This window comes from Paramormyrops kingsleyae, chromosome 19, assembly GCF_048594095.1.
Source record: "Paramormyrops kingsleyae isolate MSU_618 chromosome 19, PKINGS_0.4, whole genome shotgun sequence".
In the NCBI taxonomy this organism is placed as follows: Eukaryota; Metazoa; Chordata; class Actinopteri; order Osteoglossiformes; family Mormyridae; genus Paramormyrops; species Paramormyrops kingsleyae.
The window spans coordinates 12846437-12869931 of NC_132815.1; the positions used below are offsets into that span (position 1 = coordinate 12846437).

At 41.8% G+C, this 23495-nt stretch overlaps 2 protein-coding genes and 1 long non-coding RNA gene across 6 annotated transcripts in view; all 3 read left to right on the forward strand.

Annotated features, from left to right (window-relative positions):
* Nucleotides 1-8380, forward strand: part of LOC111841284 (phosphatidate phosphatase LPIN1) — a 29081-nt gene extending 20701 nt beyond the window's left edge. For 2 of the 3 annotated variants that reach the window (XM_072702491.1, XM_072702492.1), the window contains exons 12-21: nucleotides 1721-1813; nucleotides 2273-2337; nucleotides 2444-2582; nucleotides 2668-2816; nucleotides 3878-3964; nucleotides 4303-4455; nucleotides 4834-4948; nucleotides 5577-5680; nucleotides 6099-6222; nucleotides 7319-8380. In XM_072702491.1, coding sequence (XP_072558592.1) covers nucleotides 1721-1813; nucleotides 2273-2337; nucleotides 2444-2582; nucleotides 2668-2816; nucleotides 3878-3964; nucleotides 4303-4455; nucleotides 4834-4948; nucleotides 5577-5680; nucleotides 6099-6222; nucleotides 7319-7405 — 1116 coding nt within the window. In that variant the 3' untranslated portion in view covers nucleotides 7406-8380. Of the gene's footprint in view, nucleotides 1-1720; nucleotides 1814-2272; nucleotides 2338-2443; nucleotides 2583-2667; nucleotides 2817-3877; nucleotides 3965-4302; nucleotides 4456-4833; nucleotides 4949-5576; nucleotides 5681-6098 lie in introns of all 3 variants that reach the window. The other variant, XM_023806915.2, reaches the window with a different exon arrangement.
* A 1553-nt stretch (nucleotides 8381-9933) lies between these two features.
* gnpat2 (glyceronephosphate O-acyltransferase 2) lies at nucleotides 9934-20062 on the forward strand. Of its 2 annotated transcripts, XM_023806919.2 has the most exons (16): nucleotides 9934-10085; nucleotides 10918-11109; nucleotides 11246-11422; nucleotides 13417-13546; nucleotides 13795-13922; nucleotides 14303-14378; nucleotides 14798-14949; nucleotides 15319-15449; nucleotides 15604-15827; nucleotides 16498-16746; nucleotides 16842-16921; nucleotides 17554-17694; nucleotides 17846-17945; nucleotides 18033-18126; nucleotides 18527-18588; nucleotides 19544-20062. In XM_023806919.2, exons 1-16 carry the CDS (start codon nucleotides 10074-10076, stop codon nucleotides 19585-19587), a joined length of 1992 nt encoding a protein of 663 aa, XP_023662687.2. In that variant the 5' UTR covers nucleotides 9934-10073; the 3' UTR covers nucleotides 19588-20062. The 2 variants fall into 2 exon arrangements, with proteins under 2 accessions (XP_023662687.2, XP_072558594.1); XM_072702493.1 differs by lacking the exon at nucleotides 9934-10085 and having other exon boundaries at nucleotides 11095-11109; nucleotides 11246-11334.
* Nucleotides 20063-20404: 342 nt separating this feature from the next.
* LOC140580852 (uncharacterized) lies at nucleotides 20405-23374 on the forward strand. Its single transcript, XR_011984035.1, has 3 exons — nucleotides 20405-21654; nucleotides 22479-22541; nucleotides 22700-23374. It is a non-coding gene; the product is annotated as an uncharacterized lncRNA (long non-coding RNA).
* The last annotated feature ends 121 nt before the right edge of the window (nucleotides 23375-23495 follow it).

Here is a 23495-nt window from a genome sequence, read left to right on the forward strand (position 1 = left end):
TGTCTGACCAGGTATTTGCATAGTTTTATTCCACTGCTTGGTTTCACTACTTAATATTACTGTTTGTATCTAAAGGATTTGAAATTTTATAAGAAGGAAAATATCATTTTTTGTCAGATTCACAATAACCCAGCACATTCTGACCATTGACCTGCATTAGCATTGCCTTCATCAATGTTCTTGGCATGTTTGTGGAACCCATGCTGACTGTGAACTGTCACATAGACCATATAAACATTTCCTAATTGTCCTCGTTAGATCGATATATACCCATACACATCACAGCATTAGAGGCACCAATAGGCATACTCATACACATACCCATACTCATACACATACCCATACTCATACACATACCCATACTCATACACATACACATACCCATACTCATACACATACCCATACACATCACAGCATTAGAGGCACCAATAGGCATACTCATACACATACCCATACTCATACACATACCCATACTCATACACATACCCATACTCATACACATACCCATACTCATACACATACACATACCCATACTCATACACATACCCATACACATCACAGCATTAGAGGCACCAATAGGCATACTCATACACATACCCATACTCATACACATACCCATACTCATACACATACCCATACACATCACAGCAAAACACTACAAACCCTCAAAAAATCATGCCTCCATTCCCCATGTTAATGTCTAAATATCTGAGCTTCCAGGGACACCAGTAACAATTGTTAGTTAGCATTGGAGCAAGAGCCAGAAAATACATTAAAATATTGTAAGAACCTAACATCACAAGAGCTATTCAAATCAAAAACACCACAAGGACTCAACTCAATTCCTGCTAGACAAGTACCCAGTGTTTCCAAGAGACCATAACATGGCTGATGGATACAGTGCAGCTTTGTAGTTGGCTGAGCTAGTTGATATGTTCCTAGAAAAAAACACTTCTTGAGTTGTTTCTTGGAGGTTGAGAGAGACCCTGTTGACTGGTTGTGAACAAGTAGCTCATTACACCATTGAGTAACCACACTACAGTCCTTTTTCCAGTCCTTAATCCACCCGACCCCTTATGTAGTACCAGGTCACGGGACCTGGAGCCTCTCCAAGCCAGCATAGGACAGGAGGCAGGGGAACACTATGCAAGGTTCTTTGGATAAAGGCATCTCATCACATGCCAAAGTCCGTCCTGGTCTTCTGATCTGTGCAAAGTCATCTTAAGTCAAGTATTAGAGGCATTAGAGGCATGTTAATGACTTTCTTCGTTAAATTAGTCTACTTCCAGTTATCGTTTGTATTTTTTTTTATTACAAAAAGTTGCATGTTTTATCATACTCCTTTTCGCTATCTTCTTAGAGCTGGAGTAAGTTTGAGAATTTGATTAATCCCGTTTCTTTCCCTGTTTTCTCCTCCAAATGTCTCCTATTTCCTTTGTGTTGTTTATTTTTAATCTCATGTGTCAAGCATTCTTGTCTCAGTTTTGTGTACTCAACCCTCGAGTTCTGCTTCTACTGTATGCGCACCGTGCTTTGGTCCAACCCTGTACGTGATGATCCCTCTTGTGTCCACATTCCTGTCGGGCTTCGGCCACCATCATTTCCATCTCGACTTGGTCCCCCCCTCCCCCATCAAGTCATTTGTTTATTTATTTGTTTATTTATTTATTTATTTATTTATTCGAGTCGTCGAGTCGTTCAGCCTGTGCGTTTGCTTCAGGCCATGGTGGAGAACATCATGAAGGAGAAGATGCCCAGGAAGGGAAGTCGCTGGTGGTTCTCGTGGCGCGGGAGGAACAGCAGCATTAAGCCGGTAGGTACTAAAGCAATGTCTTTAACTTTTAAAGGGATCTGACTCCAGAGAGCTCAACCCGAGAATCAGCATTCAAGATATTTTGTTGACTGTGTACAAAAAGTCTATTGGAAGGCTTACTAGTTCAGCCAGATCCAACACACAGAACAGCTAATAGTATGCAAATAAATAATTACCTGACATTAGATGTGAAATAGCTAACACTGCAATTCACATTAAGCAAGAGTTAAGTGGTACTCAAGGTTCCAGACTGTTGGTGATGCGGAAAGTTTGGGGAAGAAACTGTTCTTGAATCTGGTTGTCAGCATTCTGATCTTGTGCCATAATTATGTATAGGCCTATGTGTATCCATGGCAACATACCCAAAGTTATTTGAATATTCTGATGTGAGGATTATGGTAAATGTTGTTTGTCCTAGCAAAACATCTGACTGGTCAAAATTGGGATCTTTTTGGACAGGATTCTGCCGCAGAAGAGGGAGGCAGCAGTGAAATTAACCCAGGAAATATTTCCTCTGTAAACAGGTGATTTATTCAAGCATATAAAGATCAAATGGATCTCACAACTGGCCTCTGATTGGGCTTGTACTTGGTGGCTGTCTTTGATTGGGTCTTTGTGCTGCTGTCACAGGCTGAAGGATGAGTCGTCATCCAGTGATGAAGAACAGAGAACACCCAAGCACACCCCTGTCTCCATCCAGCCAGAGCCTCTGCTAACCCCAGGGGGCGTGTCCTATAAGAAGACCCTCCGCCTCACATCTGAGCAGCTGGTGAGTGTGATCGCCTCATTGGCCATTGCTGTAGGGCAGGAATTCTGTGATGGCACAGGATGACCCTGCCCGCTTCGTCCCGCAGGTCAGCCTGCAGCTGAAGGACGGACCAAACGACGTGGTGTTCAGTGTCACCACTCAGTACCAGGGCACCTGCCGCTGTGAGGGCACCATCTACCTGTGGAGCTGGGATGACAAAATCATCATCTCTGACATCGATGGCACCATTACCAGGTGTGCAGGGATGCTCACCTCAGACAGCGGTTACTTAAATGTGCTTATTCTTAGTATGCTGTCAGTCGAATCAACAAATACATTGTGTTGCAACGTCTGGTCATCAGGGACTCGCAGACAGTCCAGTTTTTCAAGCAAAAATGTGGACTGTCTAGCAGGGAACTGAGAGGGAGCAAAAACATGGACTGTAGCAGGGAACTGAGAGGGAGCAAAAACATGGACTGTCTAGCAGGGAACTGAGAGGGAGCAAAAACATGGACTGTCTAGCAGGGAACTGAGAGGGAGCTAAAAAAATTGACTGTCTAGCAGGGAACTGAGAGGGAGCAAAAACATGGACTGTCTAGCAGGGAACTGAGAGGGAGCAAAAACATGGACTGTCTAGCAGGGAACTGAGAGGGAGCAAAAACATGGACTGTCTAGCAGGGAACTGAGAGGGAGCTAAAAAAATTGACTGTCTAGCAGGGAACTGAGAGGGAGCAAAAACATGGACTGTCTAGCAGGGAACTGAGAGGGAGCAAAAACATGGATTGTCTAGCAGGGAACTGAGAGGGAGCAAAAACATGGACTGTCTTTGGGTCCCTGAGGACCAGATTGGGAAACACTGGCATATTGGCTGCAAATACAGGGATGACCTTAGGAGAGGTTTTGAAATGGCTCTGCTGACACACTTTCACAGACAATATCATAATTTAACTCATGGGTGTCGTTAGGTCCCATCAGTCGAGGCTTAGACCCGAGTATTTTAAGCCTAGACCTGAGTATTTTAGCCCCAAATGCCAATCTTCCTTCAAAAAAAAGTCATGCCCAAGGTAAACTTGACTTAGCCCCTGATCTTTTCAATAGCTAGAAACACCCCTGGTCTAATTCCAACATGAAGATCTTATAAACATCTTCGACCTTTGCACAGTACTTCATATGCATGTATAAAAACCATTCTATAAAATACTTTTTATCCAAGTTTGACATATTCAGATTTCAATTGCTGCTAATGCCAGGGTGACATGAAACAGTTGTCCTCTAGAGAACGCCATCTGATGCATGCCCTCTCCATGCCCCTGCAGGTCCGACACCCTGGGCCATATTCTGCCGACGCTGGGCAAAGACTGGACCCACCAGGGCATCGCGCACCTGTACCATAAAGTCAGCCAGTAAGTCCTCTGTGACACATGGGATCGCCAGCCTTTAATCACTCTGCATTTTGTTGGTGGCTCATGTTCTTTCCATAAAGCTGAAAGTTCAATATACCTGTTACCATGCTCTGTTTTCAATGGGACGGCTACTGCCATGCAGGGAATTATGAAGTCCTGGTAGCTGAAATTCCCAGACTTCTACACCAGTGCAGTAATTGAAACTGTCTGTCTGACTGACTGACTGTCTGTCTGTCTGACTGACTGACTGTCTGACTGACTGACTGTCTGCCTGACTGTCTGACTGATTGTCTGACTGACTGTCTGACTGACTGACTAGTCTCTTCCCTGTCATACAGGAATGGCTACAAGTTTCTGTACTGCTCGGCTCGTGCCATCGGCATGGCCGGCATGACCCGGGGATACCTGCACTGGGTCAATGAGAGGGGCACCATGCTGCCCATGGGCCCAGTCCTGCTCAGTCCCAGCAGCCTTTTCTCTGCCCTGCACAGGTGAGACGGGCAGCTGACCGCCATCACCCTCCCACACAGATTTATATCAGTTTATTCAGAGAACACCCCCCACCCCACCCACCTGCTCTTGAGAATTCGTATTTCTTTTTTTTCGAGCTTCCCACTTGGGATCAAAATCTGTCTGTCGGTGTCTCTGTCTTTGTCTGTGTCTGTCTTTGTATTTCTGCCTTCCTCTCTATCTGTCTGTCTTGCTGTCTTTGTTTTTCTGTCCATCTCTCTGTGTGTCTCACTGCCTGTCTTTGTTTTTCTGTCCATCTCTGTGTGTCTCGCTGGCTGGCTGACTGGCTGTCTCTGTTGCCAATATAAAGGTGTGTCTCACCTTAAATGCCTGTTTTTTCTTTGGTTCCATCGTTTCAGGGAAGTGATTGAAAAGAAGCCGGAGAAGTTTAAAATCGAATGTTTGACAGATATAAAACAGTTGTTCCATCCAAACACGGAGCCATTTTATGCAGCTTTCGGAAACAGACCTACAGTAAGTCTTACCTGCCTCAGCTATTTTGAACCACCCGATATTTTACATTATGGATAAAATTATTTGGATTTGGATTATATGGGTAAAGAGTGAGGCAACACTTTACTTGAGGGGACACTGATAATGTAGTTTTATGCCATTACTTATATATTAATTAACCACAAATTAAGTGTTAGTTACAAACTGATCTCATGTTTGTTCAGCATTAATGAATTGTCACGTCTTTTCTGAAGCAAGTACTATATCCGGTACTATATATGTTTATTCTGTAAATCTTTATGAACCACTGAAGGAAATACTGTAGGAAGGGATAATGAATCATATAAAATCTTGTGTTTGTTCATTGTTAATGATTTGTGATGCATCATTTATCCCAAGTACTTATTATATCTGTTAATTGTGTACATTTTAGTGAACCACTGAAGGAACAAATAAATAACATAAGCGAAATACTGATCTCATATTTGTTCACCATTAATGAACAAACACACATTAGTGTCATATCTTTCATTTTAAGTAGCAACTATATTTGTTCATGATTTGTACTCCAGTAGTAACTGTGTTACTACTAGGTATTTGTGTCTCCTCAAGTAAAGTGTTGCCAAAAGGGATTTATTTTTTCTCACAGGATGTGTACTCCTACAAAGAAGTTGGTGTTCCCCTGAACAGAATATTTACTGTGAATCCGAAAGGGGAGCTGGTTCAAGAGCATGCCAAGACCAATATTTCCTCGTAAGTGTTACCTTGCAAAGTGTGTGTTACTGGAGTATTACTGGAGTATTACTGGAGTATTCAAAAACATGAATAGGAACAGTCCAGTGGCCCCAGCGCTGTAATGGCAGCCATGCTAGCTCATATCCAGAAGGGGCATCTCTGTTGTACTCCAGTCGCTCTGATAAATGTACATTGATAAATGTGTAAATGTTTTTATAATTAAGTAATTTTAGCATAGTGGTTAAATATTTGTAACCAGATCGTTTCTGATTCATTGCCCAGGAGGGGCTCTGCTGTTGTACCCTTGAACTATAAAGTTAACCTGAATATGCAGTTATGTATGTTTATGAATATGAAAGTGCCTGCTAGCTGAATGTTAGTGGGCAGCGGCTGGTCTCCCTGGTAACCATTCACCGTGCCCCCGTCCTCGCCGCAGGTACGTGCGGCTCGGCGAGGTGGTGGATCACGTCTTTCCCCCCATGAGGCGCGGTGATTCCTCTGACTTCCCATGCTCCGACACCTTCAGCCAGTTCACATACTGGAGGGAGCAGCTCCCTGAGGTGAAAAGCGACGACGAGCACCTGGATCTCGGCTGAATTGCTCCACACCCCTCCCCATCCGTGCAGACAGACTCATGCAGTCCTGCGCAGAGAGCGCAGATATGCACAGATTTTCAGAGACAGCAGCTGTGCACTGTAGCTAAGGACATGTACCTTTTCACACAGACAAAGAAGCACTTTTCAGTTGTTAAAATTCAGTTGTTGTCCTACACGTTATCCTTTAATGGTGATGTTTTCCCTCACCTCAAATGGTCTTGTGAATTTCAGCTAAAAACAGCAGTATATAGTTGGTGTTTTTTCATAGGCTAAATAATACAACTGTACAATTTTACCATTATAAATGTAATGCTTAAACCAGGAAAAACATTGCCTTTCAACTACATGTGAGGTCAGCGTGCGGCTAGACTGGTGTCAAACATTTCAGTGAAATACATCATTTGTTCAATTATCTTTCATATTTAAATATCTATTCATAGATTTAATTAGTTGGTCTTGGAAAAAAAACAAGGGGAATTATGAATATCCAGTTCAGAGGTCAGTATTCTTGTGCATGCTGCTGATTACTATGATTGTTTTTCAGCAATTAAAGTTTGCACACAAAATGCCCCTTAATTAATGTAATTCAAGGAAACCTCGGGATGTATTTAAACCAGCCTGATATTTTGCTTCTCTGTTTCACATGGTTTTCAGACATTCATTATTCCACAAAATCAAGTAAGTTTTGGTTAAATTTGTAAATCAAAATGACCTGTAATAGTAGTTGACTCTATTGTGACTGGGTTCTGACAATCAAGCGAAAGCCGAGAGCATCTATACTTGCGAAAGCCACCCATTTCCTGTGGGGTCAGTACGCATCTGACTGCCTCACCTAAGCAGCAAATGTCACACTGAGTCTCTGTCTCCCTGTGGATTCAGATAGATGTAAACACTGTATCCTTACCCTGTTTAATTAAGTATCACCCTGTGTCATTTTAACTGAGTCAGGATGCTACAACTGTGAAGGTGTTTAAACTCATTTCTTGACTTTCAAAATGGTAAAACATGATAGTTTAACTTGAAGCTGCTTTAACTCTATTTTTTTACTTGTGATATAAAGGGTGGAAAAGTTGTGAAATGGACAAAAAGGACCTCCTTGACTGCGTCGATTGCTGCAATGCCTTTGCTCAGCTTGGAAGGGAAGTAATAAGGCTGAAGTTTGGCAGAAAAGACACATAAGCATAGGATTCATAAAAATTCTCAGAAAGAGTGAAATGTGATCTGGATGGATAAATAAAACTTTTAAGCGTTACTTTTTAATGTAGCAAAGACAACATGTGCATTCATGGTGTCTCCGTTCCTGCAGTGGAAAGTGTGTACATGCGAATTCAAATGTATGAAACAAAAACACAGTTTATTTATACAGTTCATATTGTATATATTCAAGAAGACCATTCTACTTTTCGAAAACTGCTACTTTAATATTACAGATTCTGAAAATGTAACATTCATGAACCTCACTTTGCAAAGGTTACACCCACATAGAATAACATAAACATGCATAATGTAATGTATGTCTTTCTAAACACAAATAATTTAATGACATTTTTCGAGCTTTGCTGCAAGAGAGTACAGCTTTTAAAAATATTGTGTATTAATACAATTGTATAAAGACTGAATATTAACAATCTAATGTATTAAATAAGGGTTGAATGTGTACAGCATTTCATATTAACAGATTCTTCTTTCATGTGTTATATGGTATCATTGATTTTTTTTTTTTACTATATCACAACAGATACATTTTAAATAGGTATGGTACCTGGCCTCCTGGCAATGTACACAAGAATCACAAATACATTGTCATTGTAAGATGCAATATTAAGCCAGCGTAAGCACTAAAACTCCCTGGGTCATTTATATATTTCAGTCTCTGAAATAACACACAAACTGCTAACTGTTCACCACACAAATCCTGGGGCGAGGATCTTGTTGAAATTGTGTTACTCTTTCTGTGAAAGATCTGTATTGCAATAAGTTTTGTATTGCCTCATCTGTCACTGATACGATTGAATTTATTATGACTTTCAGATGTACAAAATGACTATAGATTGATGTGCCAACTTTGGGTTTGTTTATATCTGCTCTTATATTAACTTCAATAAAGTACTTCAGGAGAGAAGTGGTTTACAGGAAGTTTATTTGCGTATTGGACCTGTGCCGCTAACAATGACATGCACTCCAGGGGAATGGATTTAAGGTAGCCTGTGCTAAATGTACGCGAGCGAAGTCCATTTAAGCTGGGGTACCTTAAATCAGACAAGTTATCCGGATAAGCAAGAAATCCTGGTTTGTGATACAGGCCCCACATGCTATGTTTTCCAGATAAATTTAAACACACGGTTAAGGTTTTTCTCCCTTAAGGTGATACATCCATTTTCCAGATTCAATTACTTCATACAATGTTGGAAACTCAGGACACAGGGAGACACCTAGGGTATGTCAGTCCCGCACAGAGCACAGACTCCCGCACAGAGCACAGACTCCCACACAGAGCACAGACTCCCGCACTCTAAGAGTAATTTAAAGACACCAGTTTAGGGCGTTTTCATGTTCCACCTACATATGAAATTATAATGTATATCATACTAAAGCTGTTAAGGTTCTAATGTCTTGTCCAAGCATGCCTCAGCAACTTCCTTAGCGATTACAAATAATGTCCAAGAACCACAGATAAATCATTTTATATAGGGTCATCGGTTTCTCTTGATTTTGTTGGGGGAGGGGGTGGGGTGAAAGAATAAATAAACATATACAATTGTCATAGTTTTAAAATGGTCACTTGTTGAATGATCTGTTCCTAGCCAAAGGGGAGGGGGGGTAGTGGTGGTGTAAGCTAGGATGATTCCAAGGGCCCCTGCAGGCTCAGGGGTTCCTAAAAAATTTGGAACATAATATGATTGGTTTCGGTTGGGGACCCAGTATGATATGATTTCATGGGGATCCCCTTTAATGTGTTGAGTGGGGAGGGCACTTTTGTTCAAATATTTGAATGAGTGCTATATGAGATGTAATCACCTCTGTGCACGTTAGTCTGGCACCCTCTGTAGGACAGTTCACGTGCACCACTAAGAGGAATTGGTACTTAATTTCTAAATTAATTCTTATTTTTTGTAATCTTCTCCTGATCATACTGAATTTATATTATATAAATGTTAAGATATCGCTATTCAAACCGGAGTTTCTAGCTATTGAAAAGATCAGGAGCTAAGTCAATCTTTACCTGGGGCTTGACTTTTTTTTCACGGTAGTTTGAGCTAAACTACTCGGGTCCATAGATAGCCCTGAGCGATCGGACCTAACGACGTAGACCCTGTGTCAGATTCTAAATCGCTTTAATTAGAATCTGAAACCTTTGCGTAACGTCAGTATTGTCTAAGATAGACTTTGCAAATGTAAATTAGGCTTTTATATAAACTTATTTATTATTATTTTCTATGTTTATTGTTATTCTCATCTGTAAATGGTTAAGTTTATGTGTTTTTTAAGTTCACTGCGCTTTTTTGTTCTAAACATAACCTCCGGCGCGAATATTTTCATCTGATAATAGCGTCAGCGAAAAAACGCACCGCCGGCTGAGATCGATTCTTCAGGGAAAAGTAAACTTGTATTTAAAAACCGGGCCACTTGGGACTTTTGATATGCGGGCAGCGGCGTGACAGTTCCGGGAGGAGTTACCCGAGACCGACCGCCCATTGGCTGCTTGCGCTTAGCTGTGCGCTGTGACCGTCTCCGGCTTTTCATGCGGAAAGAAAAGGTGCGGGGTGCGAGCTGGGAGCGCAATGTGAGCGGGGGAGCGGCTGCCCACAGGGACGATGGACAGCTCGGTATGAGTTACTGCAGCCGGGACTGAGTTTCCTTACTTTACAGAATGTGTTTTTGCGTCATTTCAGGCAGATCGCACTTTTCGTAATTAGTTATACATGTTGTTTCGCTTTCCACTTGTTGCATGTAACGACACAGTACTGTAATGTTATGTAATCACGTAATTCAAACAACGGAGTCTTTGTTATTGCAGTTAATGGCCTGTACGTTCTTGTAGTGTCATTTGTGTTCCTTATTTTGAAACCTTATGGCGTCTAAGTATTATTTGTCCCGATAATGGATCGGTTTGGCAATCCAAGATTAATTTAAACCATCCCGACAGTCTTCAAAATCTCCAGTTAAATGAGAAAAGAGTAAAGATTTATTCAGGCGATCAGATGTGGTTATATCGAAAGTTTTCAGTTCCGAAATGCCTGGTGTTATGCAAATCATGGAAATGTATTCTTGGACATTGCCTGACGATTCTCCCCGGTCTTTACGTCGGCATAATAAGTATTATTTAATTGCATCTACTTTGTAGTTAACCGATGTACAGTAATGTTTATGTATATGAGTGTGAGTCTGTCTGGACGAGCGGGTTGTATAAAAATTTTATGGAGGTGTTATCACGTTGACCTGGGTTTTTGCTTACCTGTGCAAATACTGCATTGACATTTACAGTGGGGTTTAACTTTGTTAGTGGAGTCTACTAACCTCAAAATCTAAAGTAATCCATACAAACTATATTTTTATACTGTTAACATTAATTACAGTAGTTAGAGCATTTAAGGGAACACAGTAGGAAAACTGTGGAGTAGATCCATGTAATCATCACAAGGCTTGTGCTGTATTCAGGCTCAGTACTTGATGTTGTCGAGAAGGGAAGACTTCCGTGACATCCTGGAGGAGAGGAGGACGTCGAGTGACCTGAGTCATGCCTTGAAAAGCTTCACCCGCATGTCCAGCAGGGCCTCCCCGCCCTGCTCTGTGAGCACCCTTAACAAGACTGTGCTGGAGTCCCAGCACCTGCATTACATTATGCAGGAGGTAATTCATCCACCAGATGGTAGCGATTGTCACGATAATGTCAGGCGGAGGAGCACCTGTCCACACGATCATACCGAGTTTGTGTCTCTGTGTTTCTGGCATCCTGTCTGATGCTCACTTCTCTCTGGGTGCTGAGGTTTCTAAGGACACTGGTGAGCCACTGGAGGCGATCAGAGAGGAGGCTGCGGGGATATTGGAGGAAATGTCCCAGAACCTGCAGTTGGGGTACATCCGATTCTTGGGCTTCATCCTAAGTAAAGTGTTCAAACGGCTGTTCCGCAAGATCAACGTCAACGAGGAGGGGCTGCAGAGGGTAATGCACGGTTTCACGTAGGAGGACGTTGCTTAAGATTCAACCTGATGTAACAGGCTTTTGGTTAATTATTGGATAAATCATTTTAAACTATTAGTTTTAAAAATCGCGGCCTTCACCAGAAAGCACGCATTTAGTGACCGACGGTTATCTGGTAATAGTTGCCTGCATCTTTAGCCACACATGAGAAATATTTCACCTGAATTTGGATATGGTGTGTACTGTGCAAAAGCTGTTATAGGTTTGTGAGTGTGTGTGTGTGTGCGTGCATGCAGAATTATTAGGCAAGTGTGTTTATTTTTTGCATGTATGTTATCTTCCATCCAGATTCATCTACAATTCAAAATGTTCTGTACAAAAATAGAGCAATGCTCAGTATTTGCTTTGGGTACTTTGTGTTTCGAGCAAAACAGGAAACTGTAGATGCTCTGGATCCCTGTGCAGAATTATTAAGGAAATTATTATTAAAATGGGTCAAAAGGGTTATTACAGAGAGAAGAAAAAGACAAAATAGTAAAGTGCCAATCAGAGGGATGGAAAACAATCAAAACTGCTGAACTTTTAACACGTGATCATTGTACTGTCGAGTGTTTTGTGGCCAACAGCCAAAGAAGATGGAAAAAGGATGTAGAGAGAAAACATACATTAACTACTAAAATGTGTCAAATTAAAGGGGAATCGTCCAGAATGTCTTTAGAATGAAATGGCACCATTTTATAAAACTGCCATCTGAACGTAACCTCTGCAAGTTCTGGGTGCAGTGTGTTACGTGACACTGCTATGGTCACAATAGCTGAAACGCAACCTCAACTGAATAGGTGCTTTCACGCTGCTGGAACTGTTTCCTGGAACCAGAACCTTTTTCTGCAACAAGGGACTTTTGTCACGTTCCCACCGCAGGATTGCAGTCCCGTGGAGGCAGTTACAGAAGCCTTGACAAACATGAACTACTGGGCATGCGCTTACAGACAGCTTTTTGATTGGTGGACCACAAGCAGCGGCGCTAACTTGAAAGTTACGCAGAAGTGCAGAAAAAGAGATGCAGTAGAGCAGAAATTGAGCAGAATTGTTTTGTGCCCTATTTACTTTTAATCCACCAAAGCATACATTTTTTGCGTGCTTCTCCATATTTCTGCTTCAGAAAATTCGATCGCTAACCTAATGTACTTTTGTCTAATATTGCCAGCGCCGGCAGTTAACCTTACAAAAAGTTATTAGTGTGGATAACGTTGCATCGTTTTTTATTCTGTGGAAAATGAAGGTCGATCTGTTGGTCAGATTTAATAAGAATCATGAAGTTGTCATGAATAGAAGGTCCCGTTTTGATTGGGATTGACCCCCCCAATAACTAACAAAACGACTTTTTTTAGCCTCCATTGTTTTGGAGTAGAGTTTGTAGTTTCATATCAAATTATGTGTGAAGTCGAAAATACAAGCTCCTATGCTTATTTAGCACACAGGTTCCTGTTCCTGTTCTGCAATGTGAAAGTGGTGCACAAAAGGACCTACAAAAGTCCCCACTGAAGACAGCGAAGGGAACTTGTAAACCAAGACCAGGCTCTGAAATTTCGGTGTGAAAGCACCTAATAAGGCACACAAGCTAAGATACGTCTCAAGACTGATTTTACAAATATGAAATTAGAGTGACTCAGGGGAGTTTCTAGCTATTGAAAAGATTAGGGAATAAGTGGAGTTTACCTGGGGCTTGACTTTTTAAAAAATCTTTTGAAAGGAGATTGGCCTCTGGGCTAGACTATAGGCTGTAACCCCGAGTGATCAGACTTAATGATGTCTATGGAGTGATTCATGATGGAGTAGATGGATGGACCCATGGATCGACACGTTCTAGCACCTACAGTGTAATGGAGGAGTGATGATCTGGGCTAAAAAATGATCTACAGGAATAGTACTTGCCTAATAAATCTGCAGACAGTGTGTGTATATATAATATAATGTAATATAATTATAATATGTGTGTGTACATCCCACCTTAGCTTCAGCAAGCCATGCAGGAATCTCCAGTGGTGCTGATGCCCAATCACAGAAGTTACGTGGACTTCCTGGTGCTCTCCTACCTCCTCTTCACCTACGACCTCTCCATCCCTGTCATTGCTGCTGGAATCCGCAAGTATCTACTGCACACATGCTGTGTCATTGGGGCAGCTTCTTATTTCAGCTACAGCGTGCCGGGTTTCCAAAAGACCCTTTTCATTATCAGCTGTCATGTGTTCTATGGAGTATCGGCTGTGCATCCAGCAAATCCCTTTTCTGTGGAACTTTAAACAGATCTTCCTCCAGGAGAAGCGCACTTGGGTTGTAGAGGAGGCCATTTATAGTTAACTGTCTCCCTCATTGTGCTCGCTGTCTTCCAGCACTGATGGGAATGCAGCTTATCGGTGAGATACTGAGAAGATCCGGTGCTTTCTTCATCCGACGTTCCATTGGGACCGACAAGCTGTACTGGGCCGTGCTCTCTGAGTACGTGAAAACCATCTTGAGGGTATGTCCCTACTGGATTCCAGCACACGAATAGCTATGCATGACAGTGGACATTCTGAAGTTACATTTAATCCTGGACTGCTTAGCTGGTTGTCTGTCTAATGGGTTTGTCTCATAGCAATAAATTGTATCTCAGAGAGAAATTTATAACCACATCATAGTCTTTTGCTTAGGTGTAGGCATTTGCTGATGCTATTCTTGTTAATATTAATTATCATTAAATGTTATACTAACTTAATTATTTTAAAATCTTATACCCAGCATACGCAGTTCCTTTTTTTCTATAGCGTGCACCGATGCAAGAGAACAAATAATTATAAAAAATCTACCAGTGGAATAAAGATTCACGCGTGTTTATGCTGATTTGCTGTGGTCGCGCAGAAAGATTTCGCTCCAGTTGAATTCTACGTCGAGGGACTTCGGAGTCGTACATTGAAGTCTTTGCCACCCAAGTTGGGTGAGTGATCAGCTCCCTCTTTTTCCCGTGTTACAGAAGATTCTGGAAAATTCTGCAGTTTTTGCTAATCAATTTAGGGATTGACTTTATTCTCTGCACTGGTGCAAACCACCTTACAGTGAAATGTTGTTGACCAGCTTTGTGGTTTAACTGCTTCTCACGGCTAAGAATTTCATTTTGGGATCAGGGGCCTGTATCACAAAATGAGATTTGTTGGTTAGCTAACTTGTCGGATTTAAGGTACCCCAGTTTAAAAGAACTTTATCTTTGTTCACTCACATTTAGTCCAAATTATCTTAAATTTGACAAGTTACCTTGCGAGCCTAAAAATCCAGCTTTGTGGTACAGGCCCCAGGCTGCAGATTGTAGGTGTGGCCTGATAGATGTGTTTACAATGTTGCCATTTCCTGAATTTAAAGGGATGATGCACATGGTACTGGAGCCCTTCTTTAAAGGCGAAGTTTACGATATCAGCCTGGTACCCATCAGCATCAGCTATGACCGTGTGGTGGAGGAATCCCTGCTGGCCTATGAGATACTGGGAGTCCCCAAACCAAAGGAGACCACCATGGTAAGCCTCTTTCTAGTCAATCTCTCAGTGGCTGGGATTCTGAATTGAGAAGTCAGTTGTTTAAATCAAAAGTAGGGAAACACTGTCCTTTTATTGCAAACCACATGAAGAGTTGTATAAATATGATCTGATTGGTGCCACAGTGCCCATAGCTAACAAATTAATGGTGGCACCAATCAGCTGCTTTAAGCATTCCAGAACACACAATGGTGTGTATAATTATTTTCAACTAAAAGTAAAACAGAAGATTCCAGTATGTTAGCTCTTAATTTGGTGTTAAGTACAGATAAATTTATAACTTTTTGTGTTCCTTCCTGTTTTCCTATATCGAACGTATACAATAGTAAGATGCTCTTGTACCATCTTCAGGGTTTGCTGAAAGCCCGAAAAGTTATGGATGAGGATTATGGCAACATGCACGTCTGCTTTGGCCATCCTCTGTCGGTGAGGGACTTGGCCAAAGGGAAGGTTAACCGCAAGCAGTACAACTTAATCCCAAGGTAATGTTTGTGAGTGGGTAAGACCTGGTGGTAGGAGTTTGCGGAGAACATTATGAATTCTGGCAAATTGTTCTGTGTTTCTTTCTGTGAAAATCCTGTCTGTCCAACAGTCTGTGGAGCTAACCTTAACTGCTTTGCCCTTTCCGACACGCAGGGACCTTCCCATGAAGCCGAGCGAGAGCATCCACGCCTTTGCCAATACCACAGCACATCTGGTGCTGCGACTGCAGCAGGACAACATGGTGCTAAGCCCCTGGAGTCTGATGGCCACCATCCTGATGCAGAACTTAGGCGGCATCAACCTGAAGCTCCTCACCAAGCAGACGGTGTGGCTGAAGTGGCTGGTACTGGACTTCGGGGCTCTCGTAGACTGGCCAGGTTTGTTGTCCCTCATTGTGAAACTGGTAACACTGGCCAAAGCTACTCTAACAGATACATTCCAAAAATGAATTTAGTTATCTGGTAGTACTTTAGTTCTTAATTTGATGTGAAGTACAATAAATTGTACCGTACCGTGCAAAAGTCTTAGGCAGTTGAAAGAAATGTTTAAAGCTGTTTATCTGGGTAGTAAGTGCACATTTCCTCAGAACAAACACAATTTAACATTAGAACATATGCAAATTCATGCAGAGTAACACAATAAAATCTAGTAATAATGTCTTCTCTTCTCTGAAAAGTTACTGATATCTAGTTGGATGGCTAGATGAACACCAGCTTCAGTTCCCAAACCTCTCCTCAGGGGCACCTCAGCCTTTCCATCTATTTATTAAATGTTACCACCAACTTAGTAGGATAAAGTCAGAGATATTGATTAGCTGTATTTGATTATTGATTAGTGGTTGAGTTAGAAAGGCACCTAGAGGCTGCCTAAGACTATTGCACAGTACTGTATATTAAATTCACATAGAAGTTCTCACATGCAAAGATAAGAGGTTCTTGGCCTGTCTTCGTCAATCAGCATTGAAAGTGTGGTCGTCTTGCAGATTTGTGACAGGATATCTGAGCATGTCACTGTGTGATAGCGTTACTTCCGCGCCCCGCACCGCAGTCCAGGTGGCCGACAGCGAAGTGATGTCATCCGGCCTGTCTCTTCACCATTCTGTGGTGCGCTGTGAGGGGGACCAGGTGCTCCTGGCGGAGCAGAAGCCGCAGAGGGGAGCTGCTCCGGAGGAGGCCGTGTTCAGACGGGCTGTCGCGGTGCTCATGTGTGCCTCGTATCGGAACCAAGCGCTGCATGTTTTGGCGTCTCCAGCCATGCTGTCTGTGGCCCTGAGTCTGGCAGCAGCTTCCAGTAGAGGTGAGGCAGCTCCTCACCGGCTGGTGTGACGATCTGCTCAGCCTGATCACGTCAGTACAGACCGTCTAATTTTCTGTCTCTTCCTTTCAATGCAGCGGATATATACAACCTGTATGCATTTCTCCGGGAAATGTTTTACAATGAGTTCATCTTCATTCCGGACAGGACAGGTCAGGTGGGCTTTCCAGGAATGAACTTTGGCCTACCACAATCCTGCAGCAGTCCTACCACAATACAAGTTATCCATTCAGTAGCTAATTCTTTATGACAGTGTTTCCCAATCCGGTCCTTGGGGACCCACAATTGGTCCATGTTTTGTTCCCACTGAGCTCGCTTACAGATACTCCACCTCCTACTGGGAGCTGGGAGGGAGCAAAAACATGGACCGGCTGTGGGTCTCGGAGGACCGGATTGGAAAACACTGCTGTACGATAAATTAAATGCATTGTTTTGGATGGGGGCAGCATGGTGGTAACAGTGGTTAGTACTGTCACCTCACATCTCTGGGACCTGGGTTCGAGTCTCCACCAGGGCTCCATGTGTGTAGAGTTTGTATGTTCTCTGTCATTGTTGGGTTTCCTCCAGTTCCAAAAACATGCTGAGGTTAATTGGAGTTGTCAAATTGCCCAGAGGTATGCATGTGTGTGGATGGTGTGTAAATGTGCCCTGTAGTGGGTTGGTGCCCCATCCTGGGTTGTTCCCTGCCTTGCACCCATAGACTCTGGACCCTCTGCAACCCTGAATAGGACAAGCAGTTCCAGAAAATGGATGCATGTTTCAGATCTCCCTCTGTGATTTTTCCATCAGGACTTTGAGGAAGCTTGTAGCTTGTTACAGAAGTGCGGCACTGTCCAGATCATAAACCAGAACATCATGGTGACAGACAAGGGCCTCAGTGTCACGTCATTCCTCACTGCTGCAGTAGAGCCCTTCATAGATGCATATCAGGTAAATGTCTGTGGGATATTTTATTTTCATTTGGGACTTACTAGCTAAGCACTCTGTCCCAGGCCTTGGGAATTTGTGAACTTCTGCATATGAAAATTTTACAAAGATTTGCTTGTTTCTGGACAATGTGCCTCATTCTTCATTTGTCTAGGTGATCTTCAGATACATTTGTAGCAGGAGTGTTCAAGAATTTACTGAAAAGCAGTTTATATCTGGCATTCGTACCTTCACTCTCAACCTTATCCTAACAGGTATCCCTCTCTAACATACTATTTATTAATATACAACAGCTTAACTTTGGACTCTGCAGTCAGTGAGGATGTTTGTGTTCTCAACAGGGGAAGTCAAATCTTACGACGTCCTTTCATCGGAAACGCAAAAAAACGCTCTCGCCTCCTTGGTGAGGTTAAATGCTCTGACAAAGAAAAAAAGGTGAGAGAGGATATTTGGGGCCAGGGACGTGTCTAAAAGGGTGGCACCGGTGCCCCCCCCCCAAGCACCACTGGGGTAGAGTACTGTCAATCTGACAATGCTCAACACCATCATGCTCAGTGTTTTCTATAATAATCTATAATAATTCTCACACTGACGAAGATAAGCGGGAGAAAATGGATGAGGATTATGGATGGATGGATGGATGGATGGAATTCTCAACACTGTATTAAATTCGGGTAGAATCGTCTGGTTTTCCCTTGGGTCTACCCTGTGCATGGTTGGGGCAAGGTTAGCATATCAACACTTTCTAATGGTTCTCTCTAGACCAACTCAGGCTTTTAAGTGGTTATTATTGGAAACATTTTTGAATAAACATTGTTTTCATTTATGATTTTAGAGAAGAGCAGACCTACTTCAGCCCAAATAAGGCAGCCATCGGGAGAACTGCAGATATACTAGGTAAAAAAAATTCTAAGATAATGTGCAGACTTGGCAGAAACTCATCTTGTTGTGTAACTGAGGCCCCTGTGATGCCTGTAGAGCAGGATTCCCCTGCCCCAATCACATTTATATCCTGATTCCCCAGATCTTTTTCATTGGAGGAAATCAGCATTTCAGCTGAGTGTGTATGATCTTTGGCAGAACATTGACCTGCATATATATTATGCAGACCAGGGCCATGGACTTGTGAATTAGACTAATTATGGTTCATAATAAAACATATTTATAAACCACTTCACTAAGGTCAAGGTCATCATCTGCAGAGAAACAACTGCTTCATCTTTACTGCAGGGTTTAAGATGGAACCCAACCCACTGGGTCAAAGGTTCAGATTAACACTCAGCACAGAGGTCACATTGATTAATGATCAAGAACAATATGTCCTTTGAAAAATGTGGTAATTCGTACTTAACAGAATATGTAATTGTTTTTTCAAAATAAACTTTGGGCTGTTATTTATGACCGATGGCAGTTATTGTCTAACTTCATTTATCAATTTATTTATTTTTAGCCTCAAAGAAATTCAAATTAATCAATAGTTGGTCAGCTAAGTTCATAGTCAAAATATTTATTTCCATCTAGTCACTGATGTGTTTATGCAGTAGGACAGTTCTTTGGATTTTGTTATATCATGCGTGAATCAGTATTAGTTTTAAATAGCTAAGAATTAAAGAAATACACATCAAATAAAGTATATGTAAATTATAAATAATCTCATGGTTAAAGCCATGGTTCGCTGTAATACAGATTGCAAATAAAATCCCTTTTAGAAAGAACTTCCCAAAATCATACTCTGAATTCAGAAGATCAGCTCCCATGCGAAAAAGACGACTGATTTACATTGTGTTTTTACTGTTTATTTTTCTGAAGTGACCTTGATTTTAAACTTGATCCCCCCCCCCCCCCCCCTCAGCTGGGAAGATTGCACCTCAAGCGAGGACCTACTCCAGACTTTAGCCCCAAGTAACTTGAGAATCAGGATTGGACAGGAATTGTACTGTGAAGACCGCGAATGAGCCCATTCCTGAGGCTCTGAAACAGGAAGAATGGGACTTTGAACGTATTACATGCTGACAGATCAGACCAGCATTTTTGACACCCTCACACACGTAGTCATTTCTGTCCATCCATGCACTTATTGCGGCAGCTTTGTGAATTACTGTGATTATGAAATGGATAGTAGAACCATTTTTCCTTTTAACATGAGTTAGTTTAGTGATATGCTTTTATTTGTCAATGTGACAACAGACTTAAAATGATTACTTATATCCTGAACTGTTATTTAGACCACTTTAGTATTTTTAAATTAAATAACTAGCCGAAATGGCATTTGTGTTTGGTATTGCTGCTAGGATTTGTCTACACTGCTGTAATATCCCACATATGTATGTGGGGCTGCATTCAGAATAAAATGAATTCCCTTTCATAATTATTCCTTTTGTATAATGCCTCTCCCAACATAGTTTCCCCAAAGCACTTAACAAATGACACACTCATTTACTGACATTCTATAGTTTAGACTAACAATCGTTTACATGAAAAGAGATAGAAGTCAGAGGAAACAAAACTCCATGATTTGATATAGATGGGGAAAATCTGGGTGTCCAAGGGCAACTGGCTGCCCCTCCCCCCCAGGCCATTTGTGGGTCATTGTACTACCTGTAGGTCAGTTTGCCTTACAGCCTTTGCATGAACTCAGTTAACCTCTGCCCCAGGTACAGGGCATCAGGCCAAATGGGCAAGACATTATCTGTGTACACAGTTCAGTGCTGGCTGCAGATTACTGAGAAGGGGCCAATACTGATCTAGGTGCCAATGTGACATGGCAAGTTCCGGGTTCCCTCAATGGGGATCCTGACTTTTCCCTTGAGCAGTCACGTGACTAAAAAATAAATACATGTGGGAGCTACTTATTTCGCCAGCACAGCCCTGGGATTCCCCTACGTCACAATTAATGGCAGATATATAATTTGAGCCAGAACACTTTCAGGCAAGGAAACGACACAGTTGTTAATAGACAGCAGTCATATCACCTGCAGTTCATGCTAGGTTATCTGTCTGGAGTCAAGCAGGTTTGGGCCTGGCCAGTACTGTACTGTAAAAAAAAAAAAAAAACAGAAAATGGTGCCGTCCTTCAGATGAGATTTAAAATAAGCTTTGGGTGTCTTGAAAAAGGGCCATAGAAATGTAACATTCATTCAAAAAACCACCAAGAAATGATATCCCAGCGAGCACAACAGCATGCAACTGCATGCATGCAAAAACTGCAGTGTGTGAGCTGCACAAATGCCTGTTGATGAGAACATTTCTTAAGCTTTAGACTGTAGTACAGTTTTACAGTTTCATCCAAAGTGGAATCCCAAGACACTGGCAGATCATGGGTTATTTTAAGTATCATGCTACAAATAATGAAGGAATTCGTAACACATGAAAGCAATTCAGGTTATCATTTATCACTCACTAAAAGATAGCCTGGTCTTTCATTCATCCATTCTCCACCGCTTATCTGGGGCCAGGTCACAGGGGACGCCCTGGTATTCCCCAGGAGAAGATGGCCTGGTAAGACACCTACAAGTCCAAAATCTTAAGTTTGCTCAAGCAGAGACAGACTTGATGCACCAGAACCTGTAACTGAGAAAAACATTATGGAGGTAATCATCCCATGAGAGAACAAACCACTCATCATTTTGGTTAAATATGCACATGCTTCTGTTGGCATGACAATGGTGTGAATGGTTCTGATATTTTCCTTAATGATGCTTGGATTCAGGGTGTAACTAGTTTCTTTCCCCCATGCATGTATCCATCTAACAGAAGCTGGACGAGTATTTTTAACAAGAGCAAGAGACAGAAGCTGCAGGAGATGCTGCATGAGCACTAGACAAGAAACGTCTGGACGCCACAGCAGATTCAGATCAAGGAGTGTCACGCAAACGGCTGCTGCTTGAGGAGAAGTGTGACAGCAGAGCATGTCCACCAGTAGCCAGCTGTCATATTCTCCTGAAACACCCTTCAGTATTCTAGGTGCTTGGATTATGGTTCTTCTGTAGTATTTCTTACCATTTCCTGAGTAGACGGTACAGATTTTCAAAATACCGTCATGTGAAAACCAATGTTTATGCAGAATATACTGGCTACTTCTCTATGATCATTTCTTCCTGGGCCATTACAATCCACAAGAATACGACCCCATTAAACTGAAAACTAAAGGACCATTTTAATTTAAGGTACTTAAAAACTGTTGACTGACTTGGTGATACTTTAATAGATGTCCACATTTCAGTAACACTTTACATTAGCTGCACTTTCATAATGCATTTGCTACGCCTTCATAGATCATTCAGTGCACCTTCATAATGCATTCATGGGACACTCAGTGCACCTTCATAATGCATTCATAGAACATTCAGTGCACCTTCATAATGCATTCATAGGACATTCAGTGCACCTTCATAATGCATTCATAGGACACTCAGTGCACCTTCATAATGCATTCATAGGACACTCAGTGCACCTTCATAATGCATTCATAGGACACTCAGTGCACCTTCATAATGCATTCATAAGCAGCATATAAGTATACCTTAACGTCTTAAAGCAGTGCGTTCATAATACTTTCCAAGAACAAGACATCATAGCTGTAATGAATATTGACAATCACGTTTGTTATTAATGTATATAAAAGCTGTTACGGTATGTTAATGTTAAGGTATACTTACATGATGCTCATGAATGTTCTATAAATACATGAATGTACACTGTTCTATGAATGCATTATAAAGCCAATATGAAGGTGCAGTTAACGTAAAGCATTACCAAAATTTCTCTATTGATTCTTGTTTGCACAGGTATCCATTCCACCCCTGGGTGACCTCAGTTCCTCACCTCAGAAAGACGACAGAACTACAAAGGTTCGTTAACTACTGTTGGACCGTTCAATGTCCCATTAAAATCTACCGACAGTAAATATATAAATAGTGATGACGATAACGCCAAGCATCATTGCATGAATGTGGAGCAGAATGAAAGTGATGGACAATAACTTGGTTCTCACACTTTTATTTGACAGGTGGCATCCCAGGGAAATGGATCCTTGAGTTCCCCTGTGAAAGGCATGTGAGGTGAGGAATGGAGAGGGACACCCAGAAGCCAGTGGGCACTGCCTGCCAAAGGGCACGACCTCCCTCCCACACTGAGGGAAGCTGGTGCGTCTCAGGCATCTTCATGGACACTGAGAACCACCAGACACCCATGTCCTGCTTAGCTGCAGCTATGAATAAAATAAATACAAAAAAAATATATATTATAGATACCTGGCAGGTGCTGAGGTATCACCCGCTGCACCGCTGCACTTAGGTTCTCATCCCTGAGGTAGTTTATTGTGTGGCGGGTGCAACAACACGCTGTAATCAGCGCGCACCCCTTACCTCTCTTAATGTAGTGCAAAGCATCCCTGATTGTTATTTTGACCATTATAATTCATTATCTATAATATATTATAGATGAGGGCTTCATAGAGCATTCATAATGCATAATAAACATGGCTATAATGTGTTATGCCTTTTTATAGATAGTTATAGCCATATTTATAATACTTTATATGAATGCATTATGAAGGTATCTATAATGCATTATAACGATCGGGTTAAGTGTAACCAAAAATACTTACTGGCTGCTTTTCATGGGGATAAAGAAGGATTACCAAACCTCTGAGCAGTAGAAACACAATAAAAGTAGAATGGCAATGCTTTGAACCAGAATAACGTCAATACTAAATGATTCAACACTGTCCCCTTCAAATGATTCATTGAACGGGAGGTGCAGAAATAAACCCACAAACATATTTAAACATTTTTCCCCAATCG

Coding starts and splice junctions, on each gene's coding strand:
- gnpat2 (XM_023806919.2), top strand. Junction 14,379..14,797: donor GTCTTTGCCACCCAAGTTGG/GTGAGTGATCAG, acceptor CTGAATTTAAAG/GGATGATGCACATGGTACTG. Junction 17,946..18,032: donor TCTCAACCTTATCCTAACAG/GTATCCCTCTCT, acceptor TGTTCTCAACAG/GGGAAGTCAAATCTTACGAC.